At 38.1% G+C, this 17,650-nt stretch overlaps 1 protein-coding gene across 1 annotated transcript in view; it reads left to right on the top strand.

The window, feature by feature from the left end:
• The window catches only part of adcy6a (adenylate cyclase 6a), a 62,638-nt gene extending 46,167 nt beyond the window's left edge, over nucleotides 1-16,471 (top strand). The window contains exons 7-24 of the mRNA XM_077213966.1: nucleotides 969-1,096; nucleotides 2,523-2,681; nucleotides 2,785-2,926; nucleotides 3,943-4,071; nucleotides 4,236-4,264; nucleotides 4,356-4,503; nucleotides 7,278-7,375; nucleotides 9,034-9,121; nucleotides 9,204-9,320; nucleotides 9,651-9,812; nucleotides 9,909-10,084; nucleotides 10,996-11,019; nucleotides 11,113-11,142; nucleotides 11,317-11,449; nucleotides 11,581-11,844; nucleotides 12,477-12,681; nucleotides 13,918-14,042; nucleotides 14,126-16,471. Of these exons, the coding sequence (XP_077070081.1) occupies nucleotides 969-1,096; nucleotides 2,523-2,681; nucleotides 2,785-2,926; nucleotides 3,943-4,071; nucleotides 4,236-4,264; nucleotides 4,356-4,503; nucleotides 7,278-7,375; nucleotides 9,034-9,121; nucleotides 9,204-9,320; nucleotides 9,651-9,812; nucleotides 9,909-10,084; nucleotides 10,996-11,019; nucleotides 11,113-11,142; nucleotides 11,317-11,449; nucleotides 11,581-11,844; nucleotides 12,477-12,681; nucleotides 13,918-14,042; nucleotides 14,126-14,254 (2,286 nt within the window). The 3' untranslated portion in view covers nucleotides 14,255-16,471. The remainder of the gene's footprint in view (nucleotides 1-968; nucleotides 1,097-2,522; nucleotides 2,682-2,784; nucleotides 2,927-3,942; nucleotides 4,072-4,235; nucleotides 4,265-4,355; nucleotides 4,504-7,277; nucleotides 7,376-9,033; nucleotides 9,122-9,203; nucleotides 9,321-9,650; nucleotides 9,813-9,908; nucleotides 10,085-10,995; nucleotides 11,020-11,112; nucleotides 11,143-11,316; nucleotides 11,450-11,580; nucleotides 11,845-12,476; nucleotides 12,682-13,917; nucleotides 14,043-14,125) is intronic.
• Nucleotides 16,472-17,650: the final 1,179 nt, after the last annotated feature.

Here is a 17,650-nt window from a genome sequence, read left to right as displayed (position 1 = left end):
TTTACTGCATTTTTGATCAAATGAATGGAGCCTTAGTGAGCATAAGAGACTTCTTACAAAAAATCTTTTAAACGGTAGTGTGTATATGTCTAACTACAAAGGCAAAAAAAGACAAAAACTACAGTAAGACTAAAGCAAAGTAATTAAATCACTGTTTAATTATAAGGGTCAATAAGAGGATGAAAAATGTCTATGCATGAAAAACTTGTTCCAGTCAATGGTGGTTTTTTTTGTGGATCTGCCAGGGGTTTACCAATGAGTTAACAAATTTGGGTGAACCTCTGTGAACCACTGGCGAATGTGGCACATGGTCCCTCAGGGTGGGGAGTCTGAGCTCCAGGCTGTGGGAATGAGGCTCACAGTGGGCATTCTCAGCACGGGCTCCACCACAGGGCACAAGGGGTTTTCAAAGCCCAGCGTGGTGCATAAAAACAGATTCTGTGTCCTTCAATTGAGCTGATGTTGAAGCCCTGGTGGGTGCTAGACAAATTGTTCGAAATTAGAAAGACATCTGCATTTCTAATGTAATGTTCCTCCAACCCGAGTCACTTGAGCAGCCTGGCCTTGCTCCTTTTTCTTAATGAGGGAGTCATTGAATTGTTCACTCAAATTATTTGTTCAAAAACTCATTCATTCCGGAGCAAAAAACACTACTGTGTTGCTCTGCTTGAACTTCACTTATTTATTACCTTTTTTTCGCTGTAACACATGTCCATAGTGAACGTCTTGGGACAGCCTTCGTCGGCTTTCGAATGCAGCCTTTGAAGGATGCAGTGTATGAATTGGGACGCAGCTAATATGTCACAAGCACACACAAAAATCACACACTCTCTGTATCACACACTAAGCAGAATGACTACCCACTTTTTACACCTCAGCGTGAAGCTGTCATCTTCCCAGCTTGAACTTTCTAATTAACTTCTGTTCTGTGTGTGTGTGTGTGTGTGTGTGTGTGTGTGTGTGTGCAGGAGAACCATTGCTTACGGATTAAGATCCTGGGGGATTGTTACTACTGCGTGTCAGGCTTACCCGAGCCCAGAGCGGACCACGCTCACTGCTGTGTGGAAATGGGGGTGGACATGATCGAAGCCATTTCGTAAGTCTCACTAAGCTGTCAGACAATAACTTTCATCTGACCTTTTTGAAATTTATATAATGTTGAATATTAAATGTTTTATGAGGGATTTTTGAACAAAATAACACAATTATATCATTATTATTATTATTTTTATAAATTAAAGGGCCTATATGTAGAATTCAGTAACCCTTTTTACTAGCGACACCGGTGGCCGTTAAGTGAACTGCAGTCAGAAACGTATTGCTCGTGCTCGCACTCATGCACACGTAACGTACAAGAGACTGAATGTTATTAAATGGCTCGATATATTCACCGTGAAGTTTAAAGAAGTTGGAAATACCTTTGCTGCGATTTACTGTTAATGAACATCCTGACGCCGACAATGCTGCTGTTTAGATGAATACGCATATATGTGCTACGTGCTTCTCTCTCAGTAACAAAATACACACAACAAAAATGACGGCAGTGAGAAAACGGCAGTTAAGAAAGATCATAGCGATGTGGATATGTTTGAACCAATTCACCAGCAACATGTCGACAGATGAGGTCATTAAAATCACACTGTTATGATTGATTATAAAGTATATTTGAGACTATAGATTGTATAGATCTGGCTTTGTGAGACTATAGTTTAAATTAATCCCTTTTCTTTGCATGACATACATTGACATTACAGTACAGAATAGCTCTTTTGGTATTATCCTGAACATTGTATAAGCATTAGTTGCATGTGTCATTGAACAGAAGAGAGGCTCTCGGGAGTCCGTCACATCCTTTTAATTTTCCCGGGAAAAATGTCCCGAGTCTACAGATTTTCATTGTCAACTTAGGAAGTCAGAAGCTCTTCACACATTGGCAATAAAAAAAGATGAATACATGAAAATTCTTACATATAAACCCTTTTAAATTTAATTTTAAAGTGAGACCTCCGGGGTAAGATGCCGGCCTGATAGTTGAGGCAAATGGCCAGCGTTTTATTCAATATAATGATTATTTATATTATTTGATAATAGTTATTGTTTAATTATTAAAAATGATTAGATGTAAATGTATGGAATTATATATTGCAGCCACTGTTATTATTGTTAAATAATAATTATTAAAAGTATTTAAATAATTTTTGCTCATTTAAATAAAGCTTAAATGAAATAAAATATTAATATTAGATGAAAAACTGTTTCAGCAACTAACTGAAATAATTAAGTTGAAGTTCTAAATTTACTAAAAACTTAACTAAAAAACGAAAACTGAAAATAAATTAACGCTAAATGGAAATATTTAGAATAAAAGAAATATAAACAATATTATTAAAACTTAAACTGAAATTAAAATTAAAATTATTAAAAATAAATGCTAATTAAAAATATGAATAAATACTATATTAGTATATGAATAATACACTAATTTCAGTGTGTAGTTTATTGAAAACATGTTTGCGTCACAGATTGGTGCGAGAGGTCACGGGGGTCAACGTAAACATGCGGGTCGGTATACACAGTGGTCGCGTGCACTGTGGAGTTCTTGGATTGAGAAAGTGGCAATTCGATGTGTGGTCCAACGACGTCACGCTGGCCAACCACATGGAGGCTGGAGGCAAAGCCGGGTGAGAGTTAAAGACAGAACACGGATACACACATCATACATGTACACAGCTATACTTAACACTGGACAGACTGTTTAGTAACTGCAAAATTAATGTTCCTCAGGAGGATCCACATCACTAAAGCTACTCTGCAGTACCTGAATGGAGACTATGAGGTGGAACCAGGTTTTGGAGGGGAGAGAAACGCCTATTTAAAAGAGAACAGCATTGAGACCTTCCTAGTGTTGGGCTGCAGTCAGAAGCGGGTTAGACTCGTCATATTACAACAATTAACTCCTTCCCCGCCAGCGTTTAAAAAAAAATGTTGCCAGTGTCTGCCAGCGTTTTTGATAATTTTCACTAAAATTTCATGGCTTCCAGAATATTTTGTTGAATGAATATCTGAATATCCACCGAATGGAGATTCTGTACTCTTTCAGAAGATGTGTCATAGCTTTAGATTTTAAATCTAAAATATTTTTATTTAAAAATGTAAAAAGATATATTACATTTTTAAATAAAATATTTTAGATTTAAATTAAGAAAACGATTTTTTTGCGGTTTAGAAATGTCCATTGTACATATATATATATATATGCATTACATCTTTAAATAAAAATATTTTAGATTTAAATTAAGAAAACGATTTTTTTGCAGTTTAGAAATTTATATATATACATTTTTAAATCTAAAATATTTTTATTAAATATATATACATCATTTTTTTTTAAACAAGATCAATTAAATTATTTTTATAGTGTACATTATAGTGTTGTGATTATAAATTATGGATTTTAGGTCATTTTTACGCAACAACGATGGATTTATTTAGCATTTTTCATGTACAGACGGAAACATTGTCAAAACGATCCCCGTTTACACAGATCTGCAAAAACGACTAAAACGCAGTATGATGCCAGGCCAGTAGATGGCGCATGTGCATGACGTCACCGTTTTCACAAATTCGATAAGATAACTGAGACGAAATTAGATAAGAGACGAGAACTGTATCATATTTAAAAATGTGCACTTTGAAACCCATTTTCTTTGCCCATGTTTGCATTTTCAGCACCAAAACGCCATAAACAGCCAATGCGCATAAAAAACATTTTTTTTTGTTGAAAATTTGGACAAACAAATTACAAGATTTATCGGTTATCTGTCGTTTTGGTTATCTGTCAAAGCACAATCATTTTAATATTGGTGCATCCCTAATTTTCATTCATCATTATATTCAAGAATCTTGACCACAGTACTTTTCATTTGCCCTTGGCTGTTTCAGAAAGATGAGAAGGCCATGATGGCTAAGATGCAGCGCACGCGGACGAACTCCAACGAGGGTCTGGTACCGCGATGGGTGCCTGACAGATCCTTCTCCAGGACTAAAGACTCCAAAGTCTTCAGACAGATGGTGAGACCCCACATGACCTGTCGCTCAATCTGTCACCCACTCCTTATGGCACTCGCCTTGTCGCTCTCTCGTGTTCCTTTAGCAGTCTTCTATATGTCCTCCTATATTACTCACAGATCTTTCTGAAACCTCTTTGACTTACATTTGTTCGTCTCTTCACTCAGGGCATTGATGAAACATCCAGCAAAGACAAGTAAGGGTTTTTTCTTGTCTTTTTCAGAATGTAGTTGGGGAAAAAAGAACGCAAACTGTTTTTCTAACTGTTCTTCTGCTCACGAACACAGCCGTGGTGCTCAGGAGGCGCTGAACCCGGAGGACGAGGTGGATGAGTTCTTGGGCCGTGCCATTGATGCTCGCAGTATTGACCAGCTCCGCAAAGACCATGTGAAGAAGTTCCTGCTCACTTTCCAAACCTCCAGCCTGGAGAAAAAGGTCAGACTCAAAGACACTGGCTGAGTTCCAGCTTCCCGTCCAGATCTCCCCACCCATTCAAGTTTAATTTAGCAGTGCCGATCGTCTAGCAGACTAACAGGATGGATGAGATCATGTGAGATCAAATGTCCTCCAATTTCCTGTTTGGTATTTAAGAAGGGGAAAACTAGGAGACTGAATTCTTTGGATTTGTTCGGAGTAGTTTTTAGCTTGTCATGTGGTTAACAAGGCCTTCTGGGTGGTTACTCACCAGGGACGTGCACAGGGGGGTTGCTCAGGTTGCCCGGGCAACTGCCCATATGCCCTTCTCGACTCAGGTTGCCCTTCCGAGAAAAAAATAATAAAAATCGTACAATGGCTGCAGAATTTCACATAGGCCTAGATACATTTTTTATTTATTTTTTTTAAATCGCAAAGCCTCATTCACTTCCATTCGTGCACCGAACTTGAAAGTCAGTAAGGGAAGGGCAAACTGTTTACGTGGCTGCAGCGCTGCACGCGACCGGTGCGTAAGACCCCACAAATTACTTAAGGCCCCGCCTCCATCTCGTGTCATAGCGTGTCAGTTAATGTGTACAACATCCATGACAAAATGAAGCGAAACTATCCTTCTGGTCACGAAAAGATGAAGAAAAAACCCATGAGAGTGAATTGCGGGAACAACAATCAGGTAAACTTGTGTTCTCTCCTCTCTAAGTTTGATGTCAGCAAAGTTTGATGTTTTTCGGTCTTGCTAACCTAGCTGGGCAGGCAGTGCATCTCTTGCATCACTTTGTGCCTGACAAAAGTGAGAGTAAAATAAAAAAAATTATTACGTTTGTTTTTGATAAACGACAAAGTGCAACGGTGTTTGTTTACTGCAGCTCGGAAAACATAACCACGTCGCGTGTGTTATCGTGCGTTCATATGCGCGTGCACGAAATGAAACTCGCATTTTTCAAGCAGAAATATGTGGAGACCAGACATACTGTACAATACATGCACGTGAATGATGGCACTCCCAATCAAAGTCACATTTATAAAACAAGAAACTGATTATCTAGTCTCAGTGTAGTTAAAAACTCTAAACAACTGCACTAATTATCCAAGATAGAAAGCAATGTATTGACAATTTGACATTGATTGACTATTGATTTATAGGCTATATTGAATTTAAAATGTTGATTAGCTGGACATACTGGTCAATATGGATGCACATCCCTCAGTAAATAATAACCATAAATCAAGAATTGCTTCAACATGCATAATAATAAATAAATAAAAATCATACTGATGCCGAAAATACCCAGCTGTAGAGAGAACCAAAGTTAATCCCAAAAGCCAAAGCTCAGGGTTATAATTTATTATTTTCTTCTTATTTATGTTTACGTTAATATTCACTTGTTATGTCAACATTCTATAGAAAATACTCTATTCAATAAATATTGTTTGTTTGAACCTCATTCTGTTCTATATTGTTGTACTTATTCTTTGACTGTTTTGTTTCAAGGAGGGAGGATTGTATTGGGAGCACTGAAGTGTCAGGTGTGATTGTGTGGCAATGGCAAATGGTTTACATAGCTCACGGCCTCACAGGTCAGGTAGAGGGCCCCTTTTGCTTAGGGCCCCAGGGGGAGTTCAGGATCGGCCCTGGGTTTAGCAGTCGATTCTGTTCCCTACCGGAATTCCTGTTCCCTTTACGCAATCATACTACAAATCATGCGTAGTTGCCCGTAGCCTACCATCAGAACTGAATACGAGCAAGAAGCACAACTGAATGTAGGGGAAGCCCTTTTTTCAGGTCAGAGCAACTGCCCCTCATAATTCCTGTGCACGTCCCTGTTACTCACCCTCAAGTTGTTTCAGACCTGTATGAGTTTTTTTCTTCTGCTGAACACGATTTTTATAAGGACGATATTTTGAGGAATGTCGGTGTGGCGAGCAGGACGAGGTCGAGGGCCGTGGGAGAACGGCGCGAGGAGGAGCGGAAGCATAAAAGGAGGAGCGATGACAGTGGAGATCGAGAGAGGAACAGGCCTGGTCTTATGTTGTGTTTTGTTTTATTATACGTGACAGCAGTCGTCCGTGAGGGGCTGCTGTCTTTTACTTTCGTTTTATATTTAGTTTGTTGAATGTTCGCCGTTTCCCGCCCTACTTCTTCCTACAACAATGAACTGCGCTACAGTCGGTAACCAAGAAAGCTGATGGACCCCATTGACTTCCATAGTAGGAAAAAAAAATACTATGGAAGTCAATTGGGTGTTCAACTGTTCGGTTACTGACATTCTTCAAAATGTCTTCGATTGTGTCATAATTCATACAGGTTTGAAACAACTTGCGGGAGAGTAAATGATGACAGAATTTACATTTTTAAGTGAACTATCCCTTTAAGACCCGTTCACAACAAAGACGATAACTGTAACAATAATGATAAACATATAGATCTAAAAATCATTATGAATATACAAGAGAATAGCAAAGTCCTACTATAACGATCATGACACAGAGGAACGATATTGTTGGAATCACTTTTCCAGCTGATGAATGATAAAAAACATTGCCAGCCAATCAGAATCCATTCTGCTTTAAAGAGCTCGAGCATTTAAAGCGGCAGACGACAGAACTGTAGCGCGCTTATAACAGAACGATATCATACGCTGGTGTGGATGCTAATATAGTGATCATTGTAGTATTCTACACAGTTGTAGTTCGTGGTGTACACAGCCTTCATATTTGGCACAGATTAGTAAGTCAACATGTTTTGATGATGTTTTATTTTCTTGTCTTGTTTGTAGTATTCTAAGAAGGTAGATGATCGTTTCGGCGGTTATGTGGCCTGTACACTGCTGGTCTTCTGTTTCATTTCCTTTATCCAGATCGTCATATTCCCTCAGTGAGTGATCAACACACACACACACGCAAACACACACACGCACACACACACACACGTTTACTTGCCTAATAAATAGGTAAGTACTTATCTAAATGAGGACATTGCATACACTTATATTGTTTTTATCTTATAGCTAGTTATAAATACTATAACCAGGGCTTGACATAAACACTCGCTAAATGTGGGTGTATTTCAGCAATGGCGAGTAACGCAGTCACTCCTACTAACCACTTCCAAGGGTTGAATTTTAGATATAATATATACATTTTTCATTTGTCTTTTAAAAAGGCAGCTGAAATAATAAACTAAGTGCAATGTAGTGTTGCCAACAATTTTGTTCCCATGATACATAGACACAGAAATATCTGAAACGCTTCCAATGCCCATTTTCCACAGAATAGATAGACGATACCAGCTGTGCTGTCTCTCATCTCTCTCTCTCTCATCTCTCTCTCTCAGCGAGTGACACACAAACCCGCTTCCCCTCACTCACTCGTTTCATTTGCTCTGGATCAATGTTGTTGTCACAAGGCTTTCATTTCAGCGTGGGATTGCACATATTGCGCATTATTTTACTCATTGCTGCAGATTTTGTGCTCACACCCAAAGTGCGGCACTTAAAGTAATAATGTCATAATGCCGGTCTTGGTGAGTATTCACGTAAACACAATCAGTTATATTTTAAGTGAATGTAAACAGAAAAGAAAACACATGTTACAGTATAATGGATCCGTGTGTCAGGTCTTAAAGTAACAGCAGCCTAATATACCTGCCAAATTAAGAAAATATTAAATATTAATTATCTATATGGCTGTTTTCCTCATGTTATAGATGTCAAATTTGTGGCCAGTGAAAATGCCACAGTGGCTGGTGAGCAAAAAAGTGAATGACTATAACCTAACCCTAACCCACACCCTACAGGTGCTGTCACATTTACCATTGCTCAGCGAAAAGTCGCTGGCAAAATCCATTCGTTCCAAAAGAAATCCGTGCGATCAGAAGTTTCACATGAAGAGGAAAAATTTCCCAATGCAGATTCCGTTCGTGTTCACGTTGGTCACGCTATTTTGTCATGTTGACCAACAGCGGCTTGGTTTGAAAGGGTGCTTCAGACATCGCTACACTATCGACAGTCTGCTCATTAAGTCTGACGTCACACGTCGCCGTTTCCGAGGCCAAATCAGATGCCAAAAGCAAACAAAAACACAGTCTCACAGTGTGCTTTAAAACTACTGCAAAATCATAATTGTGAATCTAACCTTTATACCAAAATCCCAGGTGGCCAGACAGTGATTCATCTTTTATGAATATTTAAAACATTGGTGTCCGGGAAGCGGTGAGCCCAGAGACTGTAGTAAATACACGAGTAATGTGAATAAATAGTGCTCATAAATGGATGTCGAGAGTGTATTCTCACTTGAAACATGGAGGTTTGGATCCGCACATGGTATTCCTTACTTCACGATTCACTGAAATGTCGCTGATGTGACCGCACATTAACCTAAGATAATTTACAATTAAAAAAACGATATACTGTTTTTACAAATGAGGACCTCTCCAAACTGACAGGTTTAGCTTACTTCTGGCAACATATATGTCCCCAAATTATGGTTAACTAGTCTGAAACATGAGTCTGAAACTTCCTCTGTGTTCTGCAGTACTCTGGTCATGCTGGGAATTTACATCAGTATCTTCATCATTCTTGCCAACATCCTCTTCATCTGTGCCATTTACTCCTGCGTGAAGGTAAGCAGTCTACGTGCGCCGCTTTTCATTCTCTTGCGTTGTACAAATGTGTACAACTGGCCTGTATCTCTCCGTCTCGCAGCTCTTCCCCGCCGCCATGCAGACCGTGTCCAAGAAGATTGTTCAGTCTCGCACCAACAGCACACTGGTGGGAGTCTTCACCCTCATCCTCGTCTTCATCTCTGCCTTTGTCAACATGGTACGCAGAGCTGCCAAATCACTTCGCACACAATAGTAGTGTTCCTAACACTTCAGCTAACAATCTGATTTCTTCCAAAGAGACCGTATGATCACAAATGTTGCTTAAAAGAACAATTCTGTCATCATTTACTCACCCTCATGTTGTTCCAAAACACGTATAACTTTCTTTGGCCTACAACAATACAAAAAAATGATGATCAGGGTTGTCAAGCTCCAAAAATGGCAGAGCATTAGAAAAGTAGTGCAGTGAGCTCATCCTTTAACTGCTTGTAGCTATATAATGAGTGTATATTTTGGAGCCTGAGTGTGTGATTTGTGTTTCCGGCAGTTTTCCTGTGACACACGGAAGCTGGTGGACTGTGTAGCAGAGCGGTTTAACTGGTCGTCGTCAGAGATGGTGACTCCCTGTGTCATTCACAACTTGTCTCGCTCTGTAGCCGACGGCCTGGGTATCTGTCTCAGCGACACTCCCTCCTGCCCCTTCCCCGAGGTAAAAAGAGTGTATAGTCACACCAAGATCGGAAAACGGACACAGTACAGGTTTCATGCTGACTCATCCTTGTGTTTACCTGCTGTTCTGCTTCAGTATTTCAGCTACAGTGTGCTGCTGACCCTGCTGGCCTGCTCCGTGTTCCTGCAGATCAGTAGTATAGGGAAGCTGGCCTTAATGCTGCTCATCCAGCTCACTTTCCTGCTGCTTGTGGAGTGGCCAGAGGTGGCGCTGTTTGACAACGCAGACCTCTTCGTTACGGCCAATGCCCTGTAAGTACCACTGCCGGGCACTAGAGGGCGTCAGTACTGCTCTACTTCAACAGAGAGGAGTTGTTTTGTAGTGGCTTTATGTTCTGATGATAATAGAGGGCTGCAGGGATGATGTATTTTTGTCGGCCAAAACCCAGAAATGAGAAGTCAATGTTTTTTAATGGGATTGTGGTTAAATGGTTTTATTCTACGACATAAAACACACCAGTAATACACCACTCATGAGGGTCATTTTTTAAAGCCAGTATCATGAAAAAGGCTAACAACTTGCTAAATGGTAAAACGGGGAATAGCCTACAGTCGAGCAACCGTGGTGTAGTTTGTTAGTTAACATTAGTTAATGTTCTAACTAAAATGAACTAACAATGAGCAATACATTTGTTACTGTATTGGTTAATCTTTGTTAATGTTAGTTAATAAAAAATAAAGCTGTTCATTGTTTGTCATGTTAGTTCACAGTGCATTAACTAATGTTAACAAAATACAACCTTTGATTTTAATAATGTATTAGTAAATGTTGAAACTAATATTAACTAAGATTAATAAATGCTGTAGAAGAATTGTTCATTCTTCGTTTATGTTAACTAAGGAAGTTAACTAATGAACCTAATTTCTGCTTTTATTATTAGTTTTTGTTTAATATTTAGTTTTAATTTATTTTATTTAATCTTTCAGTTAATAAAAATGATTTGAATAGTTTGTTTTAGTTAACAATAACTAGAGAGGTTTACTTTCTTGTTCCCCCCCAATCCTGAAAATGTGGTTCTATCTCTGATTTGAATAATCAGTGTGTGTATTTATGTTAAAAATAAATGCTGTAAGGTTTAAGAATTCTTGTGAATACAATGTGTACTTTGGCATATGTTTGTTTGTTAAAACAAGTTTTCTTGCTGTTCTTTTTTTTTCTCCAGAGTTTTCAATGAAACTCTGCAATGGTGAGACCTATATTCATCTCTTATGCTTCCTTTTATTCATATATGATCATTTATTGTGTGCAGAAATGATCAATCTTTATGGTTTTCCCACAGGTCCAATCTCAACACAACTACTGAACAGTGGTATGTCTTAATAGACTTCTATTTTTTTTTTTAGTTTTGAATTATTTGAACTGCTTTGAATGTTTACCTGTAGACACTAAATCTTTCTTGTGGTTGTGTGTGCTGTATTCTGTTACATCCATGCTGTGATGTAAATAATAGATCCTGTGGTTGACCTGATCTCTCTTGTTGCAGTACTTTCAGGGTGACTAAAGTGTCCCTAAAGGTCATGACCCCAGTGATCCTCACTGTATTTGTGCTAGCACTGTATCTACATGCCCAGCAAGTGGAGTCAACAGCTCGTCTAGACTTCCTTTGGAAACTTCAGGTCAGGATTTGAATCTACGTTCTACACATATATATATATATATATATATACAATAGCGTGTGACCAAAAATAATTTGTTCATAAAATACTTTCATAATTTGATATATATACTGTAATTGGTTCCTCCACAGGCCACAGAAGAGAAGGAGGAGATGGAGGAACTTCAAGCCTACAACCGTCGGCTTCTCCACAACATCTTGCCCAAAGATGTGGCCGCCCACTTTCTAGCTAGAGAGAGGAGGAACGACGAGCTGTACTACCAGTCGTGCGAGTGCGTGGCTGTCATGTTCGCCTCCATCAGCAACTTTTCTGAGTTCTACGTGGAGCTGGAGGCCAACAACGAGGGAGTGGAGTGTCTGAGGCTCCTCAATGAGATCATCGCTGATTTTGATGAGGTTAGAAGGCTGGGGATTAATGCTTGAAGAGAATGAGGGAATCTTTAATTATTAAACCAATCTGTGTGACGAAAATGAAAACATCTTTGCTTGGCTTTTTTGTCATGAATACACTACCATTTAGTTTGAGGTTGGTTATATATTTTTAATGTCTCTTACACTCAACAAGGCTGGGAATACAATAAAAAGAGTAATACTGCGAAATAATATTAAAACTCAAAATTACGTATTTTATTGCAATATATTTTCAAATGTAATTTTTTCCTGTGTTGGCAAAGCTGAATTTTCAGCATCATAACTCCAGTCTTCAGTGTCACATGATCCTTCAGAAATCATTCTAATATGATGATTTGATGCTCAAGAAACATTTCTTATTATTATCAATGTTGAAAACAGTTGTGCTGCTTCATATTTTTGTGGATAAATATTTTCAGGATCAAGTTAAAAAGAACAGCATATATTCCAAATAAAAATCTTTTGTTTAATTATAAATGCCTTTACTGTCACTTTAAATTAGTTTAATTCATCCTTGCTGAATAAAAGTGTTAAATTATATTTCAAAACAAAATCTTACTGACCGTACATTTTTAGGAGGTAGTGTACATTGATGAAACCCTTTCTCACTCTTACAGATCATCAGTGAGGATAAATACAGGCAGCTGGAGAAAATAAAGACCATTGGCAGCACCTACATGGCCGCATCTGGCCTCAACGACTCCACCTATGACAAGGAAGGCCGCTCGCACATAACCGCTCTGGCCGACTACGCCATGCACCTCCGCGAACAGATGAAATACATCAATGAGCATTCCTTCAACAACTTCCAGATGAAGATCGGTAAGTGTCAAAACCTGCGGGCTCACATAGGAGTCCAATGTTCACTGATTATTTATTACACACATTTGAAAATGTTTGGTTTGCCATATTAAAGTCATGTGGTGCAACCAAGTCTTCTTAAAATATAAAATAATCTGATATTGTTGATGTAAAATGTAATGCGACTCCCCACAAATAAAATTGTATTTTGACATGAATTATTCATGAGCTTTGTAACAAAACAAAAAAATATCTTGATTAAGATGTGTATGGCTGTTTTTAAGGTGTAAAAAAAAATCTATTCAATTGTTTACACCCAGTGTTATTGTTAACTAAAACTATTTAAAATGTTTTTGTTAATTGAAATAAAGCCGAAATAAAGAAAAATATTTGATAGAAGAATATACATTTTAAAAAAGACGTTAGAAATTACAAATGTTGCTTTCAAATAAAATGACTAAAACTGAAATATTTAAATAAATATTTAAAATAAAAACTAATACAAATGACAAAGCACATAACAAAGTTACTAAACCTTAAACTGGGTTAAAAATGGTAAAAAAAGTAAGTAAAAGTAAAAGAAGTATGTCCGACTTCACAGGACTCACAAAAAAGTAGGCAAAACTATATAATATACTTTACTATCCCATGAGGCCAAGGGAGAGGATTTATGAATGGCAGTGATGCTGGTAGGTCCCATGATAGCATGATGAATGCAGTACGTCCGGTTTACATTCATACTACACACATTCATACTATATAGAACATCATTTTTTAGCGTTCATGAAGTAATTACCTATTCAAAATAAGTACCTACTCAAGAGAGTATGCGATTTTGGACGCAGCCTCGGACTCAGGTGTGCACTTGTTCAGGAAGTGAAGTAACCTGCGCATGCATTTTACCCAATGACGATGTCACTATTTAAATGAAACGTCAATAAACAACGTAGACCTCTTGGTTACTGCCAATGCCCTGAAAATACAGCTCAATCTGGATATGAGCGAGAGTAAGCGTGGCGTGTAATTGCGCATAGTAAGATCAGCCAATGAATGGCAAACAAATGTTTCCTCAAAAGAGTCCGTTTGCAAGCGGCAGAAAGCCGCCTTTATGTGACGAACATACAGGAAACCCAAGTATTGTTCACTCTGTTGCATACAAAAGCATCAAATTCATGAAAAACACCATATAAACGTGCCCAGTGTGAAAGCCCGCTTAGAGTACATTCCTAAGAAGTTGGCATATGCATGTGTGTGCAGGGCTGAACATTGGGCCAGTGGTTGCAGGAGTTATTGGAGCCAGGAAGCCCCAGTATGATATCTGGGGAAACACAGTAAACGTGGCCAGTCGGATGGACAGTACAGGGGTCCCAGACCAGATTCAGGTAAACCTTCAACCTGTAGAGGCTCCCAGTGTCATCGTCATCCTGAGCAAGTCACGTAAAAGTGATTTTCTGGTATTTTACAGGTGACCACAGACCTGCACCAGGTGTTGGCCAGTAAAGGTTACCAGCTGGAGTGTCGAGGGGTCGTAAAGGTCAAAGGCAAGGGTGAGATGACCACTTACTTCCTGAACAACGGACCTCCCAACAGTTAGCAGTGCACTAGAATTTCTTTGGAATCCCACAATTCCCCGGAGAGGAGGATTTCTCCAGGCAAGCTGAAGACAAACACGTAGCCATCGCCATCACTTGAAGAAAGAAAACAAACAAAAAAGGAAGATTATTGAAAAAACAAACCAGACTCCACACTGGAGAGTTGTGGCGGTCGTGGATATGCCTGTGCACCTTGAAGGACGATTGTTTTTAAGCCTCTCCCTCAGGCTGCTTGAAAGATGCAAAGTCTGTTTATTTAATAAAGGCCTTTATTTGCCGAAGAAAAACGCTGTACATAAGGCATTTTCTCCCGTTTTATTTTTGTGACATTTTTTTTTTTCTTCCCGTTATCTTTATTTCAGGAGAATATAAATACAGGTACTCATGTTTCGTTCGGAATTCCTTATTTATTTTGATCTTGATGTTTTGTGCAAAAAGTCCTTTATGGAAAAAAGTTGGAAAACGCATACACATTTATACCGTACATAAACATGTACGCTCGTATATTTGTGTGTGTACGAATACAGTATCTGTATAAATTATAAAGAGAACTATTGACCAAAGACCAAAGTATTTCATAGAAAGGAAGTTTGCGGAAGTTTTGAATCTTATGTAATGCTCTGACGCCCTCATCCCTCGATTTCCCTGTTTTTATGGCGTTTTATCATTTAGAGTAAATCACACTGATTGACCAGCAATCTCTGTCACTGGCAGAGCGTTGTGCTCTGGATCATATGAAGGATTGAATGATTTAATTTAAAGCCTTGCTTTTCCTTAAGAATTACAAATTCTAGATGGAAAAGTGTGGAAAACTGTTTTTTTTTTTTTTTTTTGGAAGTACGACCAGGTCTGGGCCTTTAACGTCCTCAAGGGAGACTTCGGTTTAGTTTTGTGTGTTCCGTCAACCATTTCTTCTTCTTTCAAAGAAGTATTTTTGGTACAAAATGAAATAAAAGGGGGAAAAAAAAGAGTTTTTCGGAGGCATCTGGGGAAAAGCCACGGCATTGGATATCACGGTACAAGACAGTTTATCGAGATCCAATTCATTCTAGAAGGACTTTTTTTTAAAAATGAAAGAAATATATCTATAAATTATGACTGAATACTGTGCTTTGTAATCTCGAAGGGGCATAACTCTTTTCACTGTGAGGTTTCTATGATACGACTAGCTGCTTTCTTGCCAAACTAAACAGCTCAAAAGCATGTCTGATTGTGGTATCTTCTCTACGATTTTTGTTTGTTTGATTCCCTTAATACGTTTTAATGTTTGGGTATTTTGTATCACCTCTGTATCCGTTTTTATTCCTATTCTGGTTGTTCTTATCTGTTTGATTATGATTCCATTCCAGCTGAGGAGATCGAGGGAACCAAGACCTGAATTGAGACGTTCTAGCAAGTTGGTACTAACTGATCAACCGCAGTCAGTGACGTATGAACAATATTCGCTCCACTCCATCTCTTTAAGGAAAAAGCCACATGGGGAAATACGTCATCAAAACATACACTTCAAATTCATTTAGATGTACTATAATACTTAACAGTTGCTAGTCAGCTAATTGCTAACATAGAACCAATAGAGACTTACCGCACACTGCATGCCTGCAGTGCGAATTGCAGTGCATTTGCCTTAATTGAACAAACTTCAGTATGTGATAACAGTGCCTCTTTAAATCACACGCTCAAACCGCGCAATTCACCTGTTTGATGCAACCCATTACAGCAATGTTTGTTAACTCGGTCACCTCTTTCAGCGAATTGACTTGCATGATGGCCAAAGCACTTTCTTTCTCCTGCTGTGTGTTCTTCACTTATTGAAAACTTGATAGTAGCTTGGTCATTGCATGTCAGTTGGTCACGTTCGTACCAAAGGCAGGGCGCCCCGTTGTTCCGTCCAGTATGTGCAATAAAAGCGTGCACGAATGGAGATTCGGCGTGAGGAAAGGAAACATACTATCTGATGTACTACTGTGAGCAAGCAGGAGTGTATTTTAGTATACTACTGACTCTCACACTGGGGCCTCTGTCTAGATCAGGGCTGAACGACTCCTGATCGTCTCTTTATTTTCATTTACCTTTTTGTTCGTTTGTTTGTTTCATTTTTTACTTTAGTCGAAGGATTAGAAAAGGGACAAGCTTTTCAACTTTGCAAAGTAAAGTTGAGAAAAGACTCTTGAATATAGGCAAACTTTTCCCCTCACAATAAAAAAATATCTGTTTTATTTGTTTTTTTTTGTGATTGCTTTGTATTGTGGTTTTTGTTTAAAGGGATAGTTCACCCAAAAATCAATATTCTGTAATTTATTCACTTTCATGTCGCTCCAAACCCGTTAAGACTTTAGTTCATCTTCGGAACACAGATATTTGTAATGAAATTTGAGAGATTTCTGTCCCTCCATTGACTGTCTATGCAACTACCGCTTTCACGCTTCAAAAAAATTCATAAAGAGATCGTAAAACTACTCCAAATGAATTGAGCGGTTAAGTTTGAATTTTCTGAACACGATCGCTTTTGTGTGATGAATTTAGGTTTTTATGTACCTATAAACATTGATCAGTATACTGTATGATCAGACATAAACAGAATCTCAACCAAACCTGCTTGACGCGTGAGGAAAAATCCCATTGGTTCTTGCTGAAGCTCAAACGTGCTGCGTAACACGAGAATGAACCTCATTGGTTCTCGCATGTCAAGTGAAAATGCTTGAGCTAATGTGCGAGTTGATGAATGTTTATATGTGAATAAAAGCCTAAATTATATCTGTTTAGTGTATAAAGTGATCGTGTCTCTTTGGACTAAACTGCTCAATTCATATGGATTAGTTTTACGATCTCTTTATAAACTTTTTTTATGCGTCAAAGTGGAAGTTGTTTATGGAGGAACAGAAATCTCTTCGATTTCATCAAAATGATAATTTGAGTTCCGAAGATGAAGAAAAGTCTTACAGGTTTGGAACGGCATGAAAGTGAGTAAATTATGACAGAATTTTCTTTGACAGAATAATTTTTTGGGTGAACTTTAAATCCCTTTGTTTGGTATATTTTAATCATTATATTTGAGTAACCATAAATGATACATCATTTGAAGGGTTTTAGTCACATTGTACATTTCACCAGTTTTACCGGCATTACTGGGAGAAAAAATGGGAAATATATATATATATATATATATAATTTGTTTTCAATTAATGATAGTGACTTAAATAATCAAACTAATATCACGTAGCTTCAATAACTTCAAGGACTTCAATAATCAAACTGATTGATTTCATCTTGAAACTTTACCTGTAAATAGAGATGCCTTGCAAATAGTAAATATTTTATGCATTTGGTGAGTTGAACCATTTTGTAATTCAAATACCAATACTTAACATCTAATCCTAGATCAGTTATTTCAACGT

Source organism: Siphateles boraxobius, unplaced genomic scaffold, assembly GCF_051911475.1.
Source record: "Siphateles boraxobius isolate OS27281-9 unplaced genomic scaffold, OSU_SipBor_1 68, whole genome shotgun sequence".
In the NCBI taxonomy this organism is placed as follows: domain Eukaryota; kingdom Metazoa; phylum Chordata; class Actinopteri; order Cypriniformes; family Leuciscidae; genus Siphateles; species Siphateles boraxobius.
The sequence above is the reverse complement of the archived record's forward strand: the minus strand, read 5'-3'. Positions and strand labels throughout refer to the sequence as shown.